We start from the raw sequence: 24,520 nt of genomic DNA on the forward strand, positions 1-24,520 counted from the left end.
CGTACGCGCCGAGCGTGATGCCCCCTCCTCCGGACGTGGGCGCCGACGACCCGCCACCGTGCCCTCGAAGCCACCATCGCTAGTGCTCGGCCCAGGCCCTCGTGCTCCTCGGCTCGCCCACCGGGTCCCTCGCAGGTGGATGGGCTGGGTTTGGCGATTCACGACAGAGTGGGGTGCGAACACGGTGTGGTACTCAACGGCCTTTCTCGTCGCCCCGCATGACGTGCACGAGCGGGGCCGACAGTGGTGGAGTGCGTACTCGCCGATGGGCGAGTCAAGCTCTCCGAGCACCATGCTGCGCCACGCAGGCTGCGCGCGTGACCGCACGGTGCTGAGCTGCACGAGGAGTGTACGATATCGTAGTATGTAGTGTACATGTGTACTGGTAGACCTAGAGAAATATAGCTGTTTGCCTCCGTATTTGGTGTGTGAAGCGTGCGTGAATCCCGAACAAGGTAAAATCGTCTCCATCTTGGACTTCTGGTTTTTCTGATCTGTCTGAAATCTCTCACACGACATCTCACTAAGAATTGGAAGTAAGAGAAATTCTGAATGTCTCAAAACGTCTCACAACGTCTCACGCCTCTCCACAGAAATTTTGAGAGATTTTGAGAGATTTTGAGAGATTTCGTGAAGTACTGATGGCCACTGGGAGTTCTTCTACATGGCTTACGCTCGAACACTCTCCTGGATGGATTGCGAATCTCCGCGTTCGGATTGTCGACTCATGCGTGCGCTTACCCTCTTATTTTAACCTAGACATCGGAGTCCCACCCAAACGACGTGCAGACAGGTAACCCCGGTGGCGGGCTGTTGAGAAGGATATAAGTGGCGCGTCCGCCCGTCCTTCCAACGCATCCCACGTCCCGTCTCGCAGATGGCGTCTCTGTCCGGGATCACTGTCTTGTACGTATCTTCTCTCCAGTGGAATTACTATTTACGAGCTCTTCACTCGCCCCAGTCGCGCCGATTCTTACTCTGCCACCGCTGCGTCGGGTATGATGAGAGCCCTGGGTGACAAAATCTTATCTGACCATAGGGTCACAGCGTTGCTCATCTACGAGTACGTGATCACGTTCCCCACTGAAGTCAACTTGTACTGGCCCGCGTGGAGAAAGCCTACCGGAGCCCTGGTCCTCTTCGCACTCAACCGGTACCTAGCCTTGGGGCACTGCATCTACAACCTCTTCTTTGAGTGGTTTGCTACGACCGCATCGGAGGTGAGTATACTAACCTTTGTGAAAGCCTCTCGGATTCGTGTGATCCAGGCTGCAGATCTCCAGGCACCACGTCAACGACGAATGCTGATGTTGCATCATACTTGTGGAATTTATGAGCACATTGCGTCAACGGGGTGCTATGGGATGTGAACGTACCACATTGAATGCGAAAGATATGAGTGTCAGCATGCATGGCACGGGTATAGCCACCATCAAACAACGCGAGATGGCGAATACCCTCAGCGCAGAGAACACTATATTGAAGTTAAATGTTTGGTAGATCACCAATGAATATCTCTTACATGCCCATGGTATAAAGAGAACTGTTATAAACGAACTTTGAAGGTACACGGTGATCAGTAAACTGACGTTCTCGAGTGAGATGGCTGGCGAATTCTGAGCAACGATATAACATACCTCTACAAGGGATGATTATCAGCATCTGAAATCGTCAGTGGATAGGGTAGAAAATGGCTTACCTTTGCCGTTTTCGCAATGGAGAACGTGTAAAAAAGGTTGTACACAAAGCACCCCAGGGAAAGATATCTGTTCAGCATGTAAAGAGCCCAGGCGCCGGTAGGTTTTCGCCAAGACGGCCAGTAAACGTCGAGTTCGGAGGAGAACGTGATCATATAGTCGTATATGAAAAGCACTGTCGAGAGTGAGATTAGACAGAACCGCTCTTGGAATGTCCTCATTATATATTACCTGCAGATGCCACCTGGTAATAAAGGATGGTTTGTCTACAGGACGTGTTAGCGTGTTCTCCGAGGATATTGAAAGAAACCTACATGTTGGCAAGCTCGTCGACAACAAGAGAAGAAGTGTCTGCTGAAGACATCATTGGGGGAGGTGTGACAGCTAGTAGGTGGTGCAATGAACCCTTGAAGTTAGACCGAGCGTAACTGTGCCTCTTATATATCCCTCTGAGGGACCGTGCGCGCGTTCACCCATATGATGTGGTTGGTATCACCGGTGAGATCTCAAGCGCAATCATGAAATCCGACACACTGCGGGCGCGATCGACTACCTACAGAAGTTCGAGCTTCAAGATAGACACCTGTCAATGGTCGAGGCTGTCCCGTTCATCGGAACGTAAGCCCAGGGGACCGAGTCGACGATGATGTGGTCGTCATCGTCCGTCATGTTTTCACCCATCATCTTCTTGATGGTTCGTTACGGGCCTATGAAGTGGCGCGAGCCCTGTATAGCAGTAAGCATACAACACCGCAAGGTTTTGTGTGTGGCTCTCCCGTTCGTGTCAGTGGCGGAATCGAAGTCAAACAGACGCGTCGGGCCGAGCGCGCGCGAAACGCGACCTCCGCTGTACATGCTAGAATTGGCGCCATCTTCACCTCTCCCCCGTCTTCCATCATGTCGTCAGCACCAAAGCCAGCGTCGAGCGAGAACATCATCGCACAAAAGGTAATCCCACTCTCCATACCCGCTTCTTGCCTTTGCTGAACGTGCTCTCCACAGTTTGACCGTTGCCGTACGTGTTCCGACAGCTCTCCTCCGATTCACCCTGTCTCGTGATACTCAACTTGGGTTCCCTCATTTAGTGGCGGATCTCATCGTGAAGTCGTACGTTCTGTATTCACAGGTCTCTCATGCCGTGGGTGTGTTGATGCTGGGCATACAGCGGGGTCGGCTTCAGCGCGGGCGTGATCGCGTCCGTCATCCTTTTCCGCCGTGCGTGCTTCCTTTCTCCTCTTGCGTTTTCCCATCCAACCTCTCCCGGCTACGTCCCCAGGTCGCGCATGGCCGGTCGCTCTTGGGACGGGCTTCGGTGCCGGTATGGCGTACGCCGACTGCGACCGCTCCTTCAACCCTGCAAGGATACCGGGCACACGCGTCATCCCTGCCTCAGAGGCGAAGAAGGACTGAACATGGAGGCACTGCTGGACGGAGCATACGGATAGACGGGCAGGGCATGCACAGAGACGGAAGAGTGGGGCAGCAACATAGATTGTCAGGCGGGCTGTTTTGCAATGTATGTCTCGCGACGTTTTCCTCCTCTCAGCGTTCCCCTCCCCCACCTACGCTCCGCTGGCATGGGTTCCCGACGACGCACGATACGCAATGCACGCACTTCCCTGGGTCTGGACAAGCTCACGACGGCGCGCCTCCATCAGGCTTCGACCCCGCGGTGAACAACCCGACGACCTTCTCCTTCCCATGCTCCTCCACCTCCGACTGCGACGGCAGCTCCCGACGTTTCTCCCCGAGCACCGTGCGTCTGTAAAGCATCCCTGCGTCACGGCCATGATCCTCAGCACCGTGCTCTTCGCTCCGACCGCCGCAAGAGACGACTCACAGCTGGTGATGCCAATGATGGGGAACGTGAACATGACGACGCGCCATCGCTGCGCCTGGGGCGAGAGTCTGGGCGCACTCATCCTCGAGGTCTCGTCGTCTGGGGCTCAGAGCGTGCTGTCGACGCCTTCACCCGAGCCGTGGCCACGTTCGGCGAGACGCGGGGCGTGACAGGCGCCAGGCAGTGGCTGGCCAGAATCGGCAAGGCGCCAGGCAAGGACGGTCGACGATGGGCGGCGGGGATGACGTCGGTCCGCCTTCCATTTGGCCTCCCATCGCGCCGCGCGTCGTCACCCGCACGGAGCCCGCTGTCGCGCTCGGCCGCGTGGGGGGCGTTAAGCTCGCTGGCGGGCGCGGGCGGAGGGCATGAATCGTTCTCTCTGCTCTCTCCCCGCACTCTCACCACGACTGCGATTCTCCTTTGCCATAGGACACCCTCCCCCGCGACGCGCCCTCTCTACCACACTGAACATGGCGAACAAGAGGAAGCGGGCCACCGTTGCTGCCGAAGCCCCGGTGCCCGACGCGCTCATCAACCGGGTCTCACCGCGGTCGAAGAAGATGGTCGTCTACACGGAGGAAAACGCCACGGACGAGGAAGTCCCGGGCCTCGCCGTACTTCCATCCCTGGACGCGTTTGAAGGCCCGTTGAGTGAGCTAGACGAAGACCCCGGCGACAAGGCACCGCCCAAGAAGAAGAGGCAGCGACGCCGGCGGCGAAAGAATGACGAGCCGGTCGTGTACGACATACCCCCGGTGGAGACGAAGACCACAACGTTCAAAGGTACGGCTGTATGCGCTTCGTCATTTAGGAGATGGCTAATAACGTCGCTCAGGACGACTGGGGTATGCCTGTCTTAACACTATCTTGCGCGCGCTCAAGCCGGAGCCGGTGTTCTGCTCGCGCACGCTGCGGATCGACACCATCCTCAAGCCGGATTTCGGGATGGACTACTGCAAGGAGTTGGGCAGGAAGAACGCGGAGGACCTTTCGCGGCTCATCCAGGCGCGCTCTAGCTTTTCGAGGGTCCCGTCTTCTTGCTAAACCTGTCTATTAGTGGAACGATGACAACAACATCAAGTTTCTGCGGGTGTCTTCGGAGCTGTTCCCATTCGCGTCCCATGACAAGTATGGCTACACGCTGGATTACGCAGCCAAGGAGCTCAAGGTCTCCCCTCCCCTCAGTCTCATACAATGGTGGACTGACACTGTTATCCCCAAGGCCGCCGGTGATCTCGCTAAGAAGTATGGACATCGGCTCACCACACACCCAGGCCAGGTAAGGTCATGCTCGTCCGCACATTTTCGCCTTCCAACCTTTTGCGCCCAGTTTACGCAACTTGGCTCTCCCCGGGACGTGGTCGTGGAGGCGGCCATTCGCGACTTGAAATGTAAGGGCCCTGTTACGGTTCGCACCCCAGATGCTGACCGTGAGACCAGACCACTGTGAGATGTTCCGACACATGGACACCGGTCGGGACAGCGTTATGATCATCCACATGGGTGTCAGTTTGTGTCTGTCCATCTCCGCATCTAGCTTCGACTGATATGTCTACACAGGGTGTTTTCAACGACAAGCAGGCTACGATCGAACGCTTCAAGGATGTGTACAAGCACAAGTTGACAGATGAGATCCGTGACAGATTGGTGTTGGAGAACGACGAGGTGAACTTTGTGCTCCGTCCATCTCTTCAACTCCAGATATTGATCGGCAGTTAGATGTGCTACAACCCAGACGAACTCCTCCCAGTGTGCGAAGAGCTCGAGATTCCCTTGGTGGTGAGTCTATCAATGAGCCCCACTTGTGAAGTGAGCTAAATGCGCGCCTCAAGTTCGATTACCACCACAACTGGATCTATGTGCGCTGCCCCCTACCTTCCATCTTGTTTCAAAGTCTGACGAGCCACCCCGTCAGCCCTCCGAGCAACCACTTCCCGAGCTCATTGCGCGCATCAACGCGATCTGGCATAAGAAGGGCATCAAACCCAAGCAACACCTTTCTGAGCCCTGCCCCGGCGCCGAGTCCGTGATGGAGAAGCGCAAGCATGCGGACCGCTGCAAGGCGCTCCCTGCGGACCTTCCCGACGACATGGATCTCATGATAGAGGTCCGTCCACCATCCATCTCTTCTCCCCCTGGCTTCCTGGCTAATTCGACCATGCGCGCAGGCGAAAGACAAGGAGCAGGCGGTGTTCCATCTGTACAGGATGTACGGCCTCCACCCTGTCGTCCACGAGAACCTACGGCCAGAGAAGCCTCCGAAGCCGTTCCCGCGTCAGATCAAGGCGGAAGCGGTGGCCGCTGCCGCCGCCGCCGTTGAGCACGGCGAGGAGACATCTGACGCTGCTCCCAAAAAGCGTCCAAGGGGTCTCAGGGGGAAGGTCAAAGCAGAAACCGTAACCGAGGCGGAGGAGTGCAAGGGTGGGCCATCTTTTTTGACTGCGCGAGCATGGTTCGTGCTCACATGGCATTGCAGCTGCCGTGGATACTGGTGTGGCGCTTGCGCCAAAGGACGTCGAGGAGGCTGCGCCTGTCGAGCGCGACTCGACAGCGCCCCCCGCGACGACGCTTGCGAGCATCGACACATCGGGCTCGAATGAGAAGGCTGTACATGTGGGGATGGTTACGAGGGCTAGGAGCCGAGGCGTGCAGTTGCCTCAGCCCACACGCAAACGGTCTCCGGCTCCAAAGCCCGCTACCGTTGAAGAAGTCGGTGGCGGCGAAGAGACGAGGCGCAAACGCGGGCGTAAGGGGCGGAAGAAGCGCAAGGTAGGGGAGGAGCCGATGCAGGCCTTGCCGGCTTTGCCAGCGAGGGATCCGGGCGAAGTGAAGTTGGAGTCTGCCGCTCTGGACGATGGGGTAAACCCAGGAGTCGTCGCCTATGATGACGGTATGAAGCTGGAGGGTCTCTCTGGGTAGCGTTGATCTCATGACGCCTGGATCTTCTTGAAATGATCATGTGTATGTTCTTCATGTGGTCTAAGTAGGTGATTGTTTGGCGATGAACCAAGTTGTCATCCCCATCGACGCTTCGCGCGCTGGCAGCTTCAATGTCCGAATGGTAACTCGTTGTTTTCCATTCGCTGGTATGTCCCAAGTCAAGCCACCACAGATATTGCCAGTTTGACGACATATTACTGATGACTCTTCGGAATGGATTGCTGACCGTCACTCTAAGCAATACTTGGCAGTGGAGGATTTCCAACGTCCGACTCCGCGATAACTTCTTATGCAATGCCAGCATGTGACGGTGTGGCTGTCTGGTCATCCCGAATGCCCAGCGCGGTCCGAGTTGCTCTGGAGAGGGGTGATTTGCCCCGGGGGGCTCATAAGACACGCATGAAGATTGAATATCATTGTACTAAATTGAGAGTTGGGGTGCGAGGTAGAGGCGATACACACGGCGTCCTAGCTTCTTGCGCAAGTACCGCCTGAAGACGCGCGCAATGAACAGAAACTTACCGACACCCTGAGGCAACACGCCCGCACGCACACTCACCCCCCGCACCACCCTAGCCAGTCCGCCTTCCACGCCCGCCACAGCCGCCTGAACACCCGGCGAACCCGCCTCGGGCGCCATGACCTCTTCGCCCACTCCGCGCCGAACGCGTGCTTGAACTCGTCCGCGAACTCGTGCAGCGTGAGGAACTTCCGCGACCGCCAGCCTGCCCCGAATCGTCTCCGCGTCCGTGCCCAGCGCGACCGCCCGTCCGTTCGAGTCGTCCGCCGTCCCGCGAGCAGCGTGCCGTGCTCCTCCGCGTGCCACCGCTCGACGTCCGCCGGGTCGCGCGGCGCCGCGGATAACAGGACCGCGATCGGCGCAGGGGTGTTGGCCGCGTGAGTCCGCCTTCGCGGCGGGGGGCGGGGTGTAGGTGTCGACGGCGAGGACGCGCCGCTCGCGCGGTGCACGCCGGGGAGGAGAGGCCGTGGAGCGCGAGGTAGCCGGGGGCGAGGCCGTCGACGGCGACCCAGTGCGAGCAGCCTGGCGGTGAACCGTGTCATGAGAGGAGGCGCTCGATTGGTTGGCGAGCCTTCAATTGGAGGATGCAAAACTTAACACTGCGTCCACTCAGGCGACATCGCCAAAGAACAAGACCGCAAGTAAAGGCCAGTCGCCGTGGAATTATGTCGCCATCATAGCCCGTACGTATATAACGAACCCATGATACAGGAGTGCGGGACTCCGACTCATCAGCGACGTTGGGGCGTCTAGAGAGGCGCACTGGAGGTCGGTTTTCGTCGCCTTGCACGCTTGTGGGCTACGGAGTCGTGCGGACCATAACCAGCCGCCTCAAGTACCTTCGCGTCTTCCCAACCTCTTCGGAGAGCCGATCGGCCTATGTCTGGTCGCACACATCTTAGTCAAGTGCTCGGTACTCGGCGACAGGTGGGTCAGCCCTCTCCATGAGTGGGGCTTGACTGCGCGCGCGCGGAGCCGCAGAGGGGATAAATACCGCGCACCGTGGGGGGTGCGAGCACCAAGGTTGGCATACTCAATACCCGCCCTTCGCCATGGCTCCGAAGATGCAGTATGGTGAGCGACACGTTCTTTCTCTTTCATTTGTGTGCTCATCGCTCTCACCCAGTCCGGCTCGGCAACTCGGGTCTCAAAGTGTCGAAGATCATTTTGGGATGCATGTCCTATGGCACTCCCAAGTGGCAGGGCTGGATCTTGCCCGAAGAAGAGGCTATCCAACACATCAGATTCGCGTGAGTGCCCCTCCATGAGACGCGAGGTTTGTGAGGCCCTAACTCAGTGGGGACCCAGGTATGACAACGGCATCACGTCGTTCGACACGGCGAATGCAAGTGCAATCGGAAGTCCGTTGGCCTTCGTCAGCTCACGCTCTGCACCCGTTTTTCGCAGATGTACTCCAACGGTCTCTCAGAGGTCATCCTCGGAAACGCGATCAAAAAGCTCAACCTTCCCCGCGATGAGCTCGTGATCATGACCAAGGTCTGCTCTTATCTCGGCACATTGTCGTCGCGCTCACCGGGGCCGCAGTTATACGCACCTGTCCGCAAGAGCTACGACACCAGTTTTCCCGCTGCCGTTCTGCCAGAGGATGAGGGGATCATCAACCAGAGAGGTTTGAGTCGCAAGGTACATGACAGTGCTATCGAACTTATCGCAGTACCAACATCCCTCCCGCGCCCTGCAGCACATCTTCGACTCGGTTCAAGCCAGTTTGAAGCGCCTTCAGCTGGACCACATCGATCTTCTGCAGTGTATGCACCAATCGACCTATGTTGATCATGGCCTCTCCGAGCTTATGACATTGAATGGCAGGCCACCGTTTCGACTACAATACGCCTATCGAGGAAACCGTACGTCTCCACCCCCTGTTCATGAACTTAGAGGGCTAACGTGTCAAAAACAGATGCAAGCTTTGCACGATGTCGTGCAGGCTGGTTGGGTGCGATACGTCGGGATGAGTTCATGCTGGGCATACCAATGTGGGTGGATCTCGCCTCTGCTTTGCATTCCGGAGTTCTGAGCCATTTTTTTCACAGTCCACCAAATGCAAAGTGCGCTCTTGATATTTTGTGTTCTCGAGGTTTAGCTTATTGTGTCACTCAGACTACGCCATCACGCATAACCTAACCCCATTCATCTCGATGCAGAACCACTACAGCCTCCTCTATCGCGAGGAAGAACGCGAGATGTTCCCCACGCTCAAGGTATGGCTCCCCATCATCGCCTCCCCTATAACGTCACTAACTCACTCGCCCAGATGTTCGGCGTCGGGTCCATTCCCTTCTCCCCTCTTGCCCGCGGCGTCCTCACCCACCCCATGGACGTCAAGACGACGCGCTCAGACACCGACACGTAGCTCGCTCCTTGCACGGATCGATCTTGGCGTGCCAGACTAATACCATGCGCGCGCAGGTTCCGAGGCATATACGACGCCGCCTGGCTCCCGGACGTCGTCGGCCGCGTCGAGGAGATCGCGAAGAAGAAGAGCGCCAGCATGGCTCAGATCGCGCTCGCGTGGACATTCGCCAAGCCGGGAGTCACGGCGCCGATCATCGGGACGACCAGTCTGGCGAATCTCGAGGACATCCTCGGTGAGGATTTCCTTCTCTGCGTCGTGATCGCATCTCTGACGTTTGTTTCGTCTGCACAGGGTCCTTGGACGTCAACCTGACTGAGGAGGAGATCAAGTATCTCGAAGAGCCGTACAAGCCCATCGCGACGGTCGGGCATACTTGATCGACAGGCAGTTACGTATAGTACGCCAGCCGCGAATTGGCTACTGGTGGTCATGGAGGTAGTCGGTAAAACGGTACAAATTGAGTGTGTTTTTACCAGAACGGGAGCTGGACAGCCGCACGACTTCGCTACATACTTACGTGGATAAGGGTCGGCCTCTCTAGTTTCTCTCGCCGTCTCAGCATGAGCTAGCTCATGTGTTTGCAGACTTGCAGGATGTTCCCCATCAGTAACTAATGTGGTTATGAGAGTCGCCGATGTAAGCCGAGCCATCCCGATGAATCCAGAACCCACTAGATGGAGACCTGGGCAGCGTGCGGAGGATGGATTGTGCTCGTTAGCCGCCAGTGATATCTGGCATTCTGAGCAAGGACCGGGCAAGCCAACTGGGTGCGCGCATTTCCTTTCAGAGTATATTCTTTTCGCAACATGGGCGGGGCGCATCTCAGGAACGATACAGGAGAGTCGCACCGGCTCAATGCGCAGAGTCAAAGTTCGCAACACATCGTGGTCACAGTACATCCATCTGTCCAGGTAACACCACACGCTCAGGCATCTCCTGGTACGTGAACCCCCCAAAGACGACCGGCCCGTTCACCAGCTTCTCGAGCGCTTCCTGATCAAACAGCGCAGGGCTCGGAACGTACGTCCCCACCACCGCCGACGGCGGGAACTCCAGCCTCAGCGTCGGATCCCACTCCCGGTCCTCCCACTCCAGCCGCTTCAGCCGGAGCCCACACCGCGCGCGGTGCTCCAGCGGCTTCACCAGCGCCGCGACCCGCGCCGGGATCGCGTGGAGCACCGTCTCCCTCCACCCCGCGGGCCGCACCCGCAGCGCCGCCCACGCCCTACGCGACGCCGACTTGTCGTCCCCGCGGTTCAGCCCGAACGCGACCTTGAGCGTCCGCAGCCGCGGGCACACGAGCGCGTCGGGGCGCCCGAAGTCGTCGTCGTCGTCGAGGTGCTGGAGCGCCTTGATGACGCGGTGCGCGCGGGGGCCGGCGAGGTCGAGCGAGGTGAGGTGCGGGAACGCGCGGAAGACGTCCGGCTGCCCGTCCAGGGTCTGGATCGCCCAGGTCTGGTGGAGGACGAGGTGGGTGACGGCCGCGCCCGTGTCGCGGAAGGTCTCGATGAGCTCGAGCGAGGGCAGATAGGGTGCAGTGCTGTGCGAGTCGGCGGAGAGGGTAAAGCGGACGGGCTCCTCGTCGTCCTTCGACGTTGAAATGACGACGGTGGGGATCTTCCACCGGTCGTAGGAGTCGCAGATGTGCACGGTATTTGCGGACTGGACTCGGGATTGGATGAGCGGGGTGTGGCGAGAAGGGAGGTCTTGGTAGAGAAACGAAAGGCCAAGTTCGCCTTGCATAAGGTCGATGCCTACGGAAGACGAAAGGGAGATGAGGTCCAGGTACTGTGCCGCGTGTGTGTTTCCGTTGAGGTTGACGACCAACGTCTGCAGCGCTGGAAGGTCGACGGGGCTGGCCGCCCACCCGGGCGCGTCGTCGTCCGGCCTCAGCCGGGCGTTCTCCATGCACAGATCGAGGCGCATGACGTTCGGAGTGTTCTTCAACGCGTGGATGAAGCCCTCCAAGTGATTCGTGCCGAACACTGCGGGAGTGATGCACATGTCGCGCACGGTGGAACAAGCAAAGTGAGACACGAGATCGATCGGAACGCATCGGAGTGTCTGAAGACGAGGAGTGCATGCGATCAGGCCTTGAACACCCACGCTCCATTTGGTGAGTTCCTTGGAGAGTGTCCCTTTGTCGTCGCGCTCGTGTATGTCGCCGGAATGCCTTTTGGTTCCCGGGGTGAGCCAGTCTCGGTACATCCCTACATGTCCGAAGAACGCGATGCCGAGGACGGTGAGGTTGGGTAAGCCGCTGGCAAGAAGTGCGCACAGAGACTTGAACTGCGCGGCACTTTGGAGGCGTACATACAAATCGACGAGTCGGGAGGTGTGCGACGAGAGTGTCTGGGATAGGGCATCTGGGAGAAAATGGATCTTGAGGCGCAGCGGTTCTGGAGACGATAGTTCTATCGCGGTAGCCGCAAACGAGATACGGCCCTCCTCCAGGTCTTGACACTGCGCCTCGATCCTGGCCTTGTTGAATGTGAACTGGACGCCAGGAGCGGCGGCGGCTTCTGCCCACAGTCGCGGGGTCTTGAGCGCTGCCGCGCGCCAGAGACGGCAGACGTGCATGAGGCGCACACTGCGCATGTCGTCCCAGCAGTATGACAGAACCTCAGAGAGGAGTTCTGTCGGGAAGGCGCGATGAATCGGCGCGATCGAGTTGTGGAGAGATAGAAGAGACAGTGCGATCTTGCGGTACTCCTCTGCCTTGGCGACGATCCATTTGCGAATGTCAGCGTCCGAGAGTCCCGAGAGTGAAGCACGATCCGCAGCAGGGATGGAGCCCGCGAAGGTAGGAAAGGGAAGGGTGCCGACGGTGGCCATGATGTGACCTGTTCACTGGGAATTTGTGTTCTCGTCAACAGGAACACAGTGGTTGAGCGATGTAAGCTCACCGTACACATGTAAACGGTCAAACTTGTTCAGGCGCCAAAAAGGGCAACGCGCGTCGGAGATTACATAATCCGAAATTCGCCAGAAACTCCCCCAAAACTCCCCCAACGGCGACGAGCGCGTTTGCTCTCCACCCTCTCTGTATCCCTCGACGCCGATGAAAGGTTGAAAACCGCGACGGGAACGCATGTGCAGCAACTACTGTCGATGATGTGGCCAGGGGCAAGACGCGCGGGACCCATCTGTCTCTTTCCTCGCCGTTCACTGGAGTCTGGTACCCACATTCTGACCTCATTCGCCTCAACCTCGAGCTCGACGCCATAGTAGTTCATCATGACGACATACACGAGAAAAGGATTGTTAGATTCGGTCCGTTGTGCTGAGCAATCTTTAACGAAATGGACATGACGTGTGTGTACTAATGTCGCCGATTCGGTACGTATCGCCGTGCTTCCTGTTTTCCATGTCTGCTCTGTCGACACATTCTTCTCCCGCAGCATAGCCCCTACAAATCCGAGACAACTCGTCCAACCTTCTTCAGTTTTCCCCCCTCGTCTCCTCCTGGTCGACTGTATTCGCACTTCACGCATACATCCACCATCCGCGCCATGTCCAAGCCTGTGCCGAGAGACGCGAAGGGCGCGTTTGTCCGCGCGGCGACTTCGTTTCGCAAGTTCATCCAGAAGGGGGGAGAGTTTCCACCAGAGAAAGGTGAGCGTTGAGAAATGTCCCCTGATTCATCCAAACCAATGCCATATCCTTCGTCTATGAGGACGCTACCGTATCTATGTCTCCTACGCGTGTCGTACGTCCCCCCTTTCAACCCCTTTGCGTGCACATTCCAACCCGTTCTTTGGCCAGCCTGGGCACATCGCACCTTGATCATTCGCAAGTTGAAGGGTCTGGAGGATTTCATCGGTGAGTCTATCACTTGGACGTCCTCTGTACGCTACAAGCCTTTGGTTCCATTCTTTTGCTAGGGGTCACCGTTGTGTCTCCTCGCATGGGCGCCGAAGGGTGGCCCTTCGCCTCCGTCGACGCATTCCCAGGCGCAGACATCGACCCTCACAACGGTTCAAAACACGTTAAAGATCTCTACTCTCGTGCCGAACCCGACTACGGAGGCCGGTGAGTATGCATTCTCTCCATTGGCTGCTGCCTCTGAAGTCATTGCACACCTAGCAATAGCGTCCCTGTGCTCTGGGACACCAAGAACAAGACTATCGTGAACAACGAGAGCTCGGAAATCATCCGCACGTTGAACTTCGAGTTCAATGACCTCCTTCCCGCCGACAAGGCGACCCTAGACTTTTACCCGGAATCGCTGCGCAAAGATATCGATGAGGTGAATGATTGGGTGTACTCCACCGTCAATAGTAAGTCAGTCTTGTTCCCTTTCCTGCATTTGCACCTGTCAATCCCCCATTTTTTGGCAGACGGCGTGTACCGCTGCGGCTTTGCGTCGACCCAAGAAGCGTACAAAGATGCCGTCACTATTCTCTTCGCGTCCCTCGACCGTGTGGAGAAGATGCTTACCGGCAAGGACTTTATCGTCGGCGACACGCTCACCGAGGCAGACGTTCGCCTCTTCGTGACGGTCATTCGCTTCGACCTGGTGTACGTCGGCCATTTCAAATGCAACTTGCGCACGATCCGGGACGGCTATCCTGAGATAGAGCGTTGGATGCGCCGGCTGTATTGGACGAATGATGCGTTCTCGTCCACGACTAACTTTGAGCACATCAAGACGCACTACTACTGGTCGCATGATTCGGTACGTCGCTCACTTCGCTCTAGGGAGATGTTGGATTGACGGGAGACTATGGTGCAGCTTAACCCTACTAGGGTCGTACCTGTCGGGCCGAACCCTCACATTCGACCTGTTTGATTGAGAAAAGGCTTGTTGAATCGTCGGTGCGACTCGAGACCGAGTTGAGCGTCTTGGCATGGATCGATACGTTTGGGATTAGCAGCCGAGAAGTTGTACATCATCATCGGGTTAAAGGGAACAAATGCACTGCCCGGGACCCTCCGCTTTTCTCCACTCGACTCCCGTACTGTGTGATCTGCTTTGTTTTCGCACGACGATGCGCTCGAAGACGGTTTTACGGGTGAGCCGGGCCGGGCTACTGCGGCACAGGCGCCCGTTGATCGCGGTCTTGGCATGCGCGCGAGCGAAGGGACACGTCCAACCTCGAAACAACGGAGGCGATCTTAATGCCACTCTGACCCCTCCTGCTTGTATGCCTCCGTCCTCCTATAACGGCCCTGTCGACACCAACACGCGTCGGCACACGGTCAAGAACTACCAGGCTTGACCCGGCAGCCCCATGCACGCCCGTGCCACCTCTCTCGAAAGCGTCGAGATTCTCCCCCGCACTCCCAGAACGTCCGGTGGGGCGCGCAGCCGCGACCACGATGCGCTACCCACGCCCTATGAAGGAGACGACGTTGAGCTGAGCCTCCTCGGGGACGCGGAGCGTCGGGAGGCCGCCGCGGACCTCACCCTAGAGGAGGAGCAGGAGTACCTCACCCAGGTCGACGCCAAAAGGTCCTTCTCGGCGCGCGACAAGCGGGCCATGGTCCTGCTCACCGTTCTCTGTGCGTCTCTATGCAGTTCATGGGAGCTTTGTGGATTGGAGGACTCACCCTGCCGGGTCAAGACTTCATACAAGGGTTCCCAGTGAGTACTCCCCTGTCATGCATCTCGCGTACCCCCGCTCAGCCTTGCCTGCAGTTGGGCTTGGCCTTGGGCTCCATTCCATTTATTATCAGAGAGAAACTATCGTACTCTCAGCTCGCCGTGTTCTCTCTCGCGGCATACCCATACTCCCTCAAGCTTTTATGGTCACCTATCGTAGACTCCATGTTCTTCCCATCAATAGGTCGACGCAAGTCGTGGATCATTCCCGTGCAACTAATTGTCGGAACAATCATGCTTGCCATGTCCGCTCGTGCCGAAGAGTTGGTCGCAGACGTGTGTGCCCTTGCTTATCCCCTGCTGTGACCACACTAAAACCGACTTCCACAAGCCCGGGAAACATCTGTATACGCTGACGTTTGCATTCACGTCACTTGTCTTCTTCTCAGCCACCCAAGGTATGTAATCCCAGGCTTCTCAAAACGCTCCTGCTGAAGGACTGCATCAGACGTCGCAGTAGACGGTATGCTGCACGCATACACCAGTTCGTCGAATGTGCATTGACACCGCATACATTAGGATGGGCCCTCACACTCCTATCCGAGGAAAACCTCGCCTACGCATCCACGTGCCAGGTCATAGGTTTGAACTCGGGCAACATCATGTCCTACTCTCTGTTCCTCGCGCTCAACAGCGAGAACTTCGCGTGCGTCTGCTTTCTTTCGGCCCCATGCGCGTATGCTCAATCCGCTCTAGTCACAAATGGGGCATCCCTCGCCTCACATTGGGCGCATACCTCTTTTTCTGCGCGTGCATGTCGTACGCCGTGACCTTCGTTCTATTCTTCGTCAAAGAGGTACTGTTTCCTTGTGATGCAGCCATCAGCCGTCGCTTGACACGTCCGTGCTTGCCCAGGACTCACGCGCTGGCGAAGACATGGGCATCAAGAAGGTCTATCTCACCATGTGGGAGATCTGCAAGCTCAAACGTGAGCACCACCCCTGCGCCGCCGAAAACGTGACAGCAGCTGACTAGGGTCACTGGTCGCAGACGTCCAGATCCTCCTGGCCGTGCACCTCCTCGCCAAAGTCGGCTGGCAAGCCGACGACGCGGTCGCCATGCTCAAGATGACCGAGAAAGGGCTCGGGCGGGAAGACATCGCCGTGGCCGTGCTGATCGACTTCCCCTTCGAGCTCGCCGCGGGGTGGCTGGCGGGCAGATGGGCGCGCGGCGACCGGCCGTTGCGCGCGTGGACATACAGCTTCTGGCCGCGTCTGGCCTTGACGCTCATCGCGGCGTTGGTGGTCTACTGGTTCCCCAGGCCGCCCATCACATCCACTTTCATGGTCGGGCTGGTGACGCTTATCATCCTGCAGTCGTTCACGGGGTACGCGTCGTGTCAGGGTTTCGGATGTGCATGGTCGGCTAACTGCTGCCGTTTGCAGAACCATCCAGTTTGGCGGGATTTCCGCGTTCCACACCCGGGTGTCGGACCCTGTCGTCGGTGGTACCTACATGACGGTGAGGCCGGCCTTCCTCGCGCTCCCCGACGCCTCGTGCTGACAAGACGGCCAGCTGCTGAACACATTCGTGAACCTAGGCGACACATGGCCGCGCTTCTTCGTGCTCAGAGGTGCGCCACGTGCTGGCTCATCACTGCGAACCTCCATGTGACGATCACCACTACAGGGGTGGACCTCTTCACTATCGCGACGTGCAGCCTTCCGGAGGCCGCACCTGGTCTGTCGGTCGAAGGTGAGTCTCGAGCAACGTGTTCCTTATCGCCGTTCTGACGCGTCGGTGGTCAAGCGCGAGAATGCGTGTCAGAGCAAGGCAAAGCCGCCTGCCGCGAGGCCAGCGGGCAGTGCGTTATCGAGCAGGACGGGTTCTACATCGTTTCGGGGTTCTGTCTCATCTTCGGGGTGGTCTCCGTGCTCTTCTTCATCATGCCTACCGTGAGGAAGCTGCAGGGTGCGTGTGTCCTGATCTGTGTACGTGTTCTGGGTCTGATGTGCGCGTCGCAGCCATCCCGGCGAGCAAGTGGAGGATTGCGTCTTAATGGGTACAGGATCTGACTTCAACGCGGATAATATTGTAGATGTAGACGTACCGTGTTGTCTGTTCGATCTGTGGCGCTCGTGGCTGCATGGTATGCCTTGTGGCGCTGCGGGTTTATTGTTATCCTCCCGTTCGGGACGTATGCTGACCGACGGTGTCGCACGAGTGGGCTTCTGGCGACAATGCACTCAATGGAGAAAGGTTCGCTGAGCATCGGAAATTGAAGCGGAGTGATGAGAATTTGAATGGGTTGACTTTCGGCAAGCCAATCGGAGCGTAAACTTCGCTTGAATGCCATCATCGCATGCATCATTTGACCCTCAGTGCGAGTGCGCCGTGCAGTCAAACGTCACCAACGCACATCACACGACATTCAGACAGGCGAAGATGGAATGCAACGGGGATCACGAGACGATGCGCATTGATGATGGGGGTTTACAGCTATATTGTACAGGATGCATTTGGAGCGCGCGATGCGCTAGATACGTCTTCATGTGGTCTTGCAATAAGTTAGGCGGACTTGGTGGTCTGTCAATTACGACAGACGGTCAGCACATGATGCGCGTGATGAGTCGCACGGCGACCGCGTTGACGTACATCGGCGTCCGAGACAATCGCCACGGGCTGCTTCGGCGACGTGGAGACGACGGGCGCGGTGCGCGCGATCGACCCGAGGTCGACGTCGGACGACTTGAGCGCCCGCTTGCGGATCTCGATGCCCTGCTGGAACTCCTCCGCGCTGAGGCTGCGCTCGGTCGCGGGGCGCGGCACGGCGGACTCGGCGTGCTTGTTGACGGAGACGCCGGCTGTAGTGGGGGGCGGGTGGCGCGTGAGCACACGGGGAGTGGGGTGGATGACGCAAGGCAGACGCACCTGAGGAGTCGTCGAGCTCGACTTCCTCGTCGTCGTACGCGGCGCTCTCGAGCTCGAGCTCGTCCTCCAGGGAGCCCCAGTTGTGGGGGCCGGCGCCGTTCTTGGGGATGCGCTTGTCGAGGCCGTTCTTGGACTCGGAGCGGTCCTTGTTGAGCGCGGAAGGGTACGCAGAGCGGGCGGTGCGGGTCATCGTGTAGTTCGGATGATAGAGATATTAATCGAAGTGGGTCGTAGAGAGTTTAGAGTGGCGGGGAGACGAGCGGTGGTGGTGAGGGTAGCGTGAGAGGGGAGGGGGAACGGTGGGCGGGCTATATAGGTGCTGCGCCACCCTTGTGGACTTTGCGCGACAGCGGCAGGCGTCGCGTGATCGGCCGTCGAGAAAGAGGAGCCAGCCGGTTCAAGCCTATTCTGAGGCGTTCGCTGCAGCACGCGGGTGAATGCGCGAGGGATGCGCACGAGTCCGTTCTAGTCCCTGGCCTGGTTCGAGAACCAGCTGCGCGGCCATTCAGTCCGCTCGCGTGCGCGGTGATTGTGTTGTGTCTTTGCGCGTCCTTCCCCAGCGACGATGCGTGTATCGCTGGCGACGGTGCAGATAATGCTCCTGCGCACGCGCTCTTCTCGGGAAGCCCTTCAATGGGTGTCCTTCGGCGGGTGTGGCCCCTGGTTGGGGCAAGGCTGCGAGGACGCGCCGATGACCTATGCGGGGAAACGTGGGAACGCAGTCACATTCGTGATCGCATGGCAATTCCCGACGTCTCTCAGGTCGGCCCGGTGTCTCGAGTCCCGCCACGCGCCCAGCCAGCTCGGACCTCGGCCACTCCTTCTTTCGCTCTCCTCCTCCACACATCCATCCGTGTTTCGGCCGTCTTCCGGCGCGACCACCCTCCAGGACTCAGCGTTCGCAGGCACGACACGGACGACCAACGCAGCGAAGACAGACTCAGCGTAGGCAGACCCGCCGAGGCACCGCCGAGGCTCCCAGCCAGACTTCAGCATGGCGGCCTCCGGAAGGAAGCCGATGGACGTCGCCCAGGAAATGATCCGTGCAACGGAGGAGGTCACGATTGCCATCGACGCAAAGTCTTCCATCCGCGACGATGTCGACTCCGACACCTGGGCCGACCACGAGCCTCCGGTCCAGCGGAGGAAGATCATAGCCGTCGTCACCCACCCGCATCCGAATGGCCTGCATGTCCAAGGATGGTGAGTCTCCATCTGTCCTGGCGCGAGCTGCGAAGAGTGGTGGGTGATAGAAGCTGTGGAGGACGTGAGGAGGGCTTGGACTGGGTGCTTGTATGCGCTCGGAGTGGGGCGTTCGGGACAAGTATCGATGAGCCTTTGAACGTGGAAAGACACTCGGCGGCCAGGTGCACGTTCCGTCGAATCTTCTCCCGAGCTCGCGCGCTGCGTCTCCAAACCGCGGATATTGCTCGGCAAGCCCTGCTTGGAAAGTTTATCAACGTGGCGAACGTGCCCCGACATGAGCTTCGCCCACTCACAGCATAATTCAGTTCTGTTGCGAGTGGGTGAAGTCTGAGTTGCGTTTCGGTTGGGACATGTGCTGTCGTGATATATTGTGCCCCTACGTCCTTCTCTCACCGTCTATGCTTGCTCGCGGCGTCCGTAGCCGTGTCCCTGTTTGTCGGACCTGGCTATGACATCATAGCCTCAGCTCGCAGTCAGACTCATGTACATCGTAGCACCGTCTCTGTTCCGACATAAGACGCTTATACCGCATTTTGCCCCTGGTGGCCCCGGTCGTCCGATGGATGGTGACGCACGCTCGGAGAAGTCGGATGTTGATCAATCGTTCGGGTCTAGAAAGTACTGGTGTTTCGACATCGGCGCTCTGTCGCATTTCTCTTGTGTTAGAACCAACTTTGAGGCCATTGTCGGTTAACTAACCACCATATATCTCAGCGTCTTCATTATAACCCAGAAACCGCCTCGTATGGAGTCCATACCTGACGAATACGTGGTGGAGCACGCGTACCTGATCGTGCCTGGGTTCTCGATATCGATGTCTCAACCTAGACGGTCCACAATCGATCTGACTCCTAGCATGAGCGCTTTCAGTCAGGCAAAGACAGGTATGTCGTTCACGAGCCGGTTCTTTGCGCACGAGTTGCTCCCGAAACACGACCTTGACGTGTTCTTCTTTTATTCGTATACTTTCTCTCTCTTTGTTGCTCATAAAACCCGTCGACGACGGCTTCTTTCTTTCGCGTAGTGCACCCAAAGAGTGGTTCAATCTGATTCGCTTTTAGAGATGACCGTCACCATCAGTCCTGGTGAAGATACCCCTTATCCGTCTATCAAGCTTCAAACAAATGACACTCAAGGACTGCGACAAGTCCTCGATGAGTGCAAACGACTGAAAGAAACATCCGGTATGTTGATCGGCTTTCTTGCCCAATCCGCGTTAGCTCACCTGTCACTAGGCGCACATTCGGGTGATGCATTCGATTTCGAGCCGTTCTCATGGGTCATGCCATACGTCGCAAGACATACGATTCCCCCTCTTCGTAAGTTTCCGGTACAGCCTTGCCTTCAGATCTTGACGCATGTCCGCAGTAACATCGATACCCCCTGATATTCGCTTGTCCAAGCAGCCTCTTTATACCCGCCTGCCCGCAGCGAGCGCTGGGATATCCGGAAATGATATCGCCGACATCGAGCTTATCCGCGAAGATTGGATGCGCAGGAGAGCGCATGACGAGGTTCTGTGGTGCAGCGAGGAGACCGCGGGCCTGAAGTGAGTGTGTCGGTTCTCGATGAAGTCCGAAGCTTACGGCTGTCGGCTGTCCAGGATCCGTATTGGGACCTTCAACGTGAACGGAACGCTGCCTTCCCAAGACTTGTCCGCATGGGTAGGCGGTCAGGTAGCTCGTCCGACGCCGACGATCATCCCACCCCTGAAGGAGGTATCTCCGCTAAACATGGAAGAGATAATCAGAAGCCCATTGGAAGGTCCGCTGCGTCTCCTTTTACAATTTCACAATCTTGAATTTTCTCATGCAGCGCTTCCTAAACCCGTTGTCCAAGAGGCCGGGGCGGACGCCGAAGTGCTGTCGCTATCGACGCCCTCCGACACGATGACTTTCATAAACATCGATCTGGACGCGGAGTCGTCGGAGACGGCCGAAACCTTAGTTCGGACGCCAACCAAGAAGGTGCCAGAGGACCCCGCCGATCCCGATATGCTCGTCTTGGGCTTCCAGGAACTCGACCTGTCCACTGAGGCTCTGCTCTACTCGACGAGCACCGCGCGAGAAGACGCGTGGTGCACTGCGGTTTTCGCAGGGTTAGGCGAGAAGGCGATCCTGTATGAGAAAGTGGGTGCCGTGCTTCCCGAGGTGGCGATACTGCCTCGCGAGTCGACCCTGCTGACTCAATTGGCCCTGCACCGCCATTGCACTGTCAGCTTACGTCGAGGCGGCTCGTCGGCATGCTCCTTGTCGTCATTGTGAAGAGGCGGCTAAGCCCCAATTTCAGCGATGTGCGCACGGCCTCTGTTGGTGCCGGAATCATGGGCATAATGGTACGCATCCGGCCCAGAGCTGCGTCCGCCTCCATCTCCATTCCACAGTGCCTCACATCTGTCGTTCCCTCTCCTAGGGTAACAAGGGCGCAGTCGGCGCTCGCTTACTCTTCACCCCGTATCCTTCGGCGACAGCGGAACCGGGGTCAGAGAGCAAACCGGTGGCGGTCACGTTCGTCAACGCCCACCTGGCCGCGTTCGACGAGATGTTCGACAAGCGCAACGCGGACTTCCACGACCTGTCGCGACGGTTATACTTCGACTCGGCAACCGCCGCCGCCACCATGGACGAGGGCCCCGCCACTGGGAGCTGGTATACCCCCGAGCCGGGGCCGTTGACCATCTTTGAAACGGACGCGCTCTTCTGGCTGGTGAGTACATGTGCTGTGCGCGTCGTCGCGTGCGCAGAGCACGCCCAGAGAGCCCACGCCGCTCATGAGCTGTATTTGTTGAAACTGATCGGGGTGGTCTAGGGTGGTATGTCTTCCGCCCGAGCCCGCTTGGCTTCCGAGCCTTATTCTAATTGGCCCATATTCGGATTGCAGATCTGAACTACAGGCTTAACCTGCCCGACGCCGACGTCAGGAGCCTCCTCGCGGACGAGCAGCTGCGCGACGAGAACATGTCAATGTTACGAAGGTTTGATCAGGTCCAAGCGCTTCGGCTTACGTTCCGTCGGCGCCTTCACCTACTGACGCCGTCGTGTCCTTTCGCAGCTCGCGCTCGCGAAAAGGACTAGCAAGGCGTTCGACGAGTTCGACGAAAGCCCGATCAGCCACCTTCCGTAAGGATCTCGGTCCCGTGCGGACTCCGTGGCCACGTGGACTCACGCTCTCTCGGCAGCTCGTATCGGTTTAGCCCCGGTATCCTGAGCGATAGCCTAGGGTACGACACCAAGTGCGTTTGATGGACGCTTTCGTCATGGTGGCGTTGGCTGAACTCCGGGCCCTCGGATTGCAGGCGCAAGCCTGCATGGACGGATCGCGTCTTGTACATGTCCTCGCCGGCAGTGAGGATGAAACAGACGTCCTACGAAAGCCATCCGACCATCACCTTCAGCGACCACCGACCGGTGTCTGCGGAGTTCGAGCTAGAGGTGCGCGGTCGTGTCTAGCTCCCTTTGTGTGCGGTTTCCCGAGATCGGACCTCGTTCTGCTACAGCCACGTCCGGGCTTATCGGACGTCGCGTGTGGCGGCGGGCGAGAGGCAGCGGATGACGTCGCCGAGTCTGGATTTGGTCGCTGACTCGAACGCGATATCCGCTCTAGGTCCCTCTCGTCAGCGTACCGGCGTATGAATCCTTCGTGCAACGCATTTGGCGCGACGTGTCCGGGATCGAGTATGCGGAGTACCGGCCACGAATACGCTTGTCGTCGACAAATGTGGACTTCTCAAAGATAGCGTGCGTCTGGCTAACCCCTTCTGACAATCTCGCCCTGATGCCGACGGGCGACGGGCTCCCGCTGGCTGTGCGACTGACGCGTTCGCTGGACCCCAACAGGTATAAGCGCGCGGTAACACGGACCCTGGAAGTGCAGAACGTTGGCGAAGTGAGTAACGGATCGCTAGCTTCGCTTCGTGTCGCGGTTCGCGTTCGCTTTCGCTTTCATATTCCGCGAACGCGAGCGCGGCTTCCTGCGTGCGTGCTGACGGCCGGGCTCTCGGCGGCAGGTGTCATGCATCTTCCGTTTCGTCGGACAGTCGCCCAATGCGCCCGCGTGTAAGCGAGCACCCTCCCCCTCCGTTGCCGATCGGCCACTCACGTCGGACCGCGACCCCATGTCCAGGCCCGAGCTGGCTGCGTGTCGATGCCATGACGGTGAGTACCACATCCAGGCTCTCGGCCTGGATGTGCTACGGGCTGATCGCCCTCCCTAGGGCCTCGTACTGCCAGGCGAGACGGTGCAAATAACTCTGACAGCTGACGTCGACGCCGCGCTCGCGTCGCAGCTGAACGTGGGACAGACCCGCCTCGAGGACACGCTCGTGCTCCACACTGCACACGGCCGAGAACACTTCATCGCCATCTCCGGAGACTACGGTACCGTCCCTCCTGACTGCGCGCGGCCGGATTCGATACTGACACGAGCCTTGCGTGGGGATAGAACGGACGTGTTTCGCGACGAGCATGGCGTGGCTCGTACGCCTCCCGGGCTCCGTCAGGTCGCTCGCGAGCCCGAGCGACGTCCTGCCGGAGGAGCGCAGCGTCAACGCGCCGCGCGAGATCATGAGATTGGTGAATTGGCTGATGAGTCATGCGACCGAGACGGTGAGCGCGCCCCCGCTCGCTCGCCCGCGCGGGACGCGAAGCACTGACCACATACGTTCGGCTCCAGCCCGGGCTGTTCGTGAGCAGGGGAAACCCAGAGGTCGTGCGACAAATCCGAGAGGTCCGGTGTTCCCCGCCCGGAGTCCCGTACGAGGCACTGACCGCCCGCATTCGTCCAGAGCCTCGACACGGGCGAGGAGTTCTCCGTAGGCGGGACCGAGGGCGATCCTGCGACCGCGCGTGCCTTCGCGGATGCGCTTCTCCAGCTTCTCGACTCGTTGACAGAGCCCGTCATCCCCGCTTCCCTGCACGCGAGGTGCGCCCAGATGGCGGGCAGAGATGAGGCGTTCGAGGCGAGTGGATCTCCGATTTCGGGCTCCGGCCGGCAGACACTCACCGTATCGCGCGCGCGCACAGGTCCTCGACCAACTCCCGATGGTGAACGTGAACGTGAGCACCTCATACGCCCGCGGCGTGACTGCACAGCTCACGACCCCCCGCTCGTCCCTAGGTCTGGATCTCGCTCACCGCATTCCTGCACTTCATCGGTCAGCAGGACGGAGCCCCAGGGTATGGCGAGCAGCTTGGTAAGTCCCTCCCCCCCTCCGGCACCCCCCGGCGTGCGCGCCCATGGCGCGATCCCGGATCTCCCTGCGAGCGTGCCGCGACACTGACCTGCTGTCCGCCAGTCGCCGCGTTCGCACCCGTCCTCTTCCGCGACGATTTAACCTCCGCGACGCCCGTCTCCGTTATCGGCGGGCGGAACTTCCTGCGCTACTTCATCGGGTGAGCTCGAGCCGGGTGCCGGGGCGGACGCGGAGTCAGGGTGGCGTGGCAAGAGAATAATATGCCGGGTCACA

The 24,520-nt window shown here is 58.6% G+C and overlaps 10 protein-coding genes across 10 annotated transcripts; 7 read left to right on the top strand and 3 right to left on the bottom strand.

Moving 5' to 3' along the window:
* Positions 1–877: 877 nt before the first annotated feature.
* Positions 878–1,308, top strand: BXZ73DRAFT_103378 (uncharacterized protein; the record flags this gene model as incomplete). The annotated part of the gene is made up of 4 exons (XM_048015562.1): positions 878–906; positions 962–996; positions 1,048–1,220; positions 1,276–1,308. 4 exons carry the CDS (start codon positions 878–880, stop codon positions 1,306–1,308), a joined length of 270 nt encoding a protein of 89 aa, XP_047875796.1.
* A 1,286-nt stretch (positions 1,309–2,594) lies between these two features.
* BXZ73DRAFT_103379 (DUF543-domain-containing protein) lies at positions 2,595–3,107 on the top strand (the record flags this gene model as incomplete). Its single annotated transcript, XM_048015563.1, has 5 exons — positions 2,595–2,645; positions 2,700–2,712; positions 2,783–2,804; positions 2,863–2,912; positions 2,974–3,107. 5 exons carry the CDS (start codon positions 2,595–2,597, stop codon positions 3,105–3,107), a joined length of 270 nt encoding a protein of 89 aa, XP_047875797.1.
* A 225-nt stretch (positions 3,108–3,332) lies between these two features.
* BXZ73DRAFT_103380 (uncharacterized protein) lies at positions 3,333–3,619 on the bottom strand (the record flags this gene model as incomplete). Its single annotated transcript, XM_048015564.1, has 2 exons — positions 3,333–3,472; positions 3,538–3,619. The coding sequence occupies 2 exons, from the start codon at positions 3,617–3,619 to the stop codon at positions 3,333–3,335; spliced, it is 222 nt and encodes a 73-aa protein (XP_047875798.1).
* A 388-nt stretch (positions 3,620–4,007) lies between these two features.
* Positions 4,008–6,137, top strand: BXZ73DRAFT_50124 (UV-endonuclease UvdE; the record flags this gene model as incomplete). The annotated part of the gene is made up of 11 exons (XM_048020384.1): positions 4,008–4,320; positions 4,373–4,563; positions 4,595–4,705; positions 4,760–4,816; positions 4,868–4,928; positions 4,978–5,042; positions 5,098–5,202; positions 5,257–5,316; positions 5,370–5,396; positions 5,453–5,644; positions 5,706–6,137. 11 exons carry the CDS (start codon positions 4,008–4,010, stop codon positions 6,135–6,137), a joined length of 1,614 nt encoding a protein of 537 aa, XP_047875799.1.
* A 1,912-nt stretch (positions 6,138–8,049) lies between these two features.
* On the top strand, positions 8,050–9,751 carry BXZ73DRAFT_103382 (Aldo/keto reductase; the record flags this gene model as incomplete). The annotated part of the gene is made up of 13 exons (XM_048015565.1): positions 8,050–8,071; positions 8,124–8,247; positions 8,306–8,358; positions 8,427–8,494; positions 8,543–8,641; positions 8,700–8,766; positions 8,828–8,865; positions 8,919–8,994; positions 9,052–9,066; positions 9,119–9,219; positions 9,273–9,367; positions 9,428–9,606; positions 9,666–9,751. The coding sequence occupies 13 exons, from the start codon at positions 8,050–8,052 to the stop codon at positions 9,749–9,751; spliced, it is 1,023 nt and encodes a 340-aa protein (XP_047875800.1).
* Positions 9,752–10,262: 511 nt separating this feature from the next.
* BXZ73DRAFT_79130 (uncharacterized protein) lies at positions 10,263–12,209 on the bottom strand (the record flags this gene model as incomplete). The annotated part of the gene is made up of 1 exon (XM_048023020.1): positions 10,263–12,209. The coding sequence occupies one exon, from the start codon at positions 12,207–12,209 to the stop codon at positions 10,263–10,265; it is 1,947 nt and encodes a 648-aa protein (XP_047875801.1).
* Positions 12,210–12,886: 677 nt separating this feature from the next.
* Positions 12,887–14,166, top strand: BXZ73DRAFT_91170 (glutathione S-transferase; the record flags this gene model as incomplete). The annotated part of the gene is made up of 7 exons (XM_048025884.1): positions 12,887–12,989; positions 13,051–13,083; positions 13,140–13,196; positions 13,259–13,406; positions 13,461–13,654; positions 13,715–14,052; positions 14,110–14,166. 7 exons carry the CDS (start codon positions 12,887–12,889, stop codon positions 14,164–14,166), a joined length of 930 nt encoding a protein of 309 aa, XP_047875802.1.
* A 442-nt stretch (positions 14,167–14,608) lies between these two features.
* On the top strand, positions 14,609–16,978 carry BXZ73DRAFT_103385 (MFS general substrate transporter; the record flags this gene model as incomplete). The annotated part of the gene is made up of 14 exons (XM_048015566.1): positions 14,609–14,879; positions 14,942–14,961; positions 15,016–15,255; positions 15,311–15,377; positions 15,428–15,442; positions 15,499–15,625; positions 15,676–15,775; positions 15,835–15,907; positions 15,970–16,306; positions 16,365–16,440; positions 16,495–16,552; positions 16,609–16,674; positions 16,729–16,890; positions 16,944–16,978. 14 exons carry the CDS (start codon positions 14,609–14,611, stop codon positions 16,976–16,978), a joined length of 1,647 nt encoding a protein of 548 aa, XP_047875803.1.
* Positions 16,979–17,487: 509 nt separating this feature from the next.
* On the bottom strand, positions 17,488–18,040 carry BXZ73DRAFT_103386 (uncharacterized protein; the record flags this gene model as incomplete). The annotated part of the gene is made up of 3 exons (XM_048015567.1): positions 17,488–17,505; positions 17,575–17,783; positions 17,851–18,040. 3 exons carry the CDS (start codon positions 18,038–18,040, stop codon positions 17,488–17,490), a joined length of 417 nt encoding a protein of 138 aa, XP_047875804.1.
* An 804-nt stretch (positions 18,041–18,844) lies between these two features.
* On the top strand, positions 18,845–24,450 carry BXZ73DRAFT_91173 (DNase I-like protein; the record flags this gene model as incomplete). The annotated part of the gene is made up of 25 exons (XM_048025885.1): positions 18,845–19,053; positions 19,771–19,940; positions 20,081–20,095; positions 20,118–20,240; positions 20,277–20,375; positions 20,425–20,605; positions 20,660–20,820; positions 20,872–21,185; positions 21,275–21,391; positions 21,469–21,766; positions 21,937–22,040; positions 22,108–22,175; positions 22,235–22,288; positions 22,352–22,487; positions 22,660–22,793; positions 22,893–22,941; positions 23,063–23,111; positions 23,179–23,210; positions 23,270–23,432; positions 23,497–23,660; positions 23,728–23,781; positions 23,840–24,013; positions 24,078–24,110; positions 24,172–24,247; positions 24,350–24,450. The coding sequence occupies 25 exons, from the start codon at positions 18,845–18,847 to the stop codon at positions 24,448–24,450; spliced, it is 3,078 nt and encodes a 1,025-aa protein (XP_047875805.1).
* Between the last annotated feature and the right edge of the window lie 70 nt (positions 24,451–24,520).

The sequence above is a fragment of the Epithele typhae genome (genome assembly GCF_022376455.1).
Source record: "Epithele typhae strain CBS 203.58 chromosome Unknown BXZ73scaffold_40, whole genome shotgun sequence".
Taxonomy (NCBI): domain Eukaryota; kingdom Fungi; phylum Basidiomycota; class Agaricomycetes; order Polyporales; family Epitheliaceae; genus Epithele; species Epithele typhae.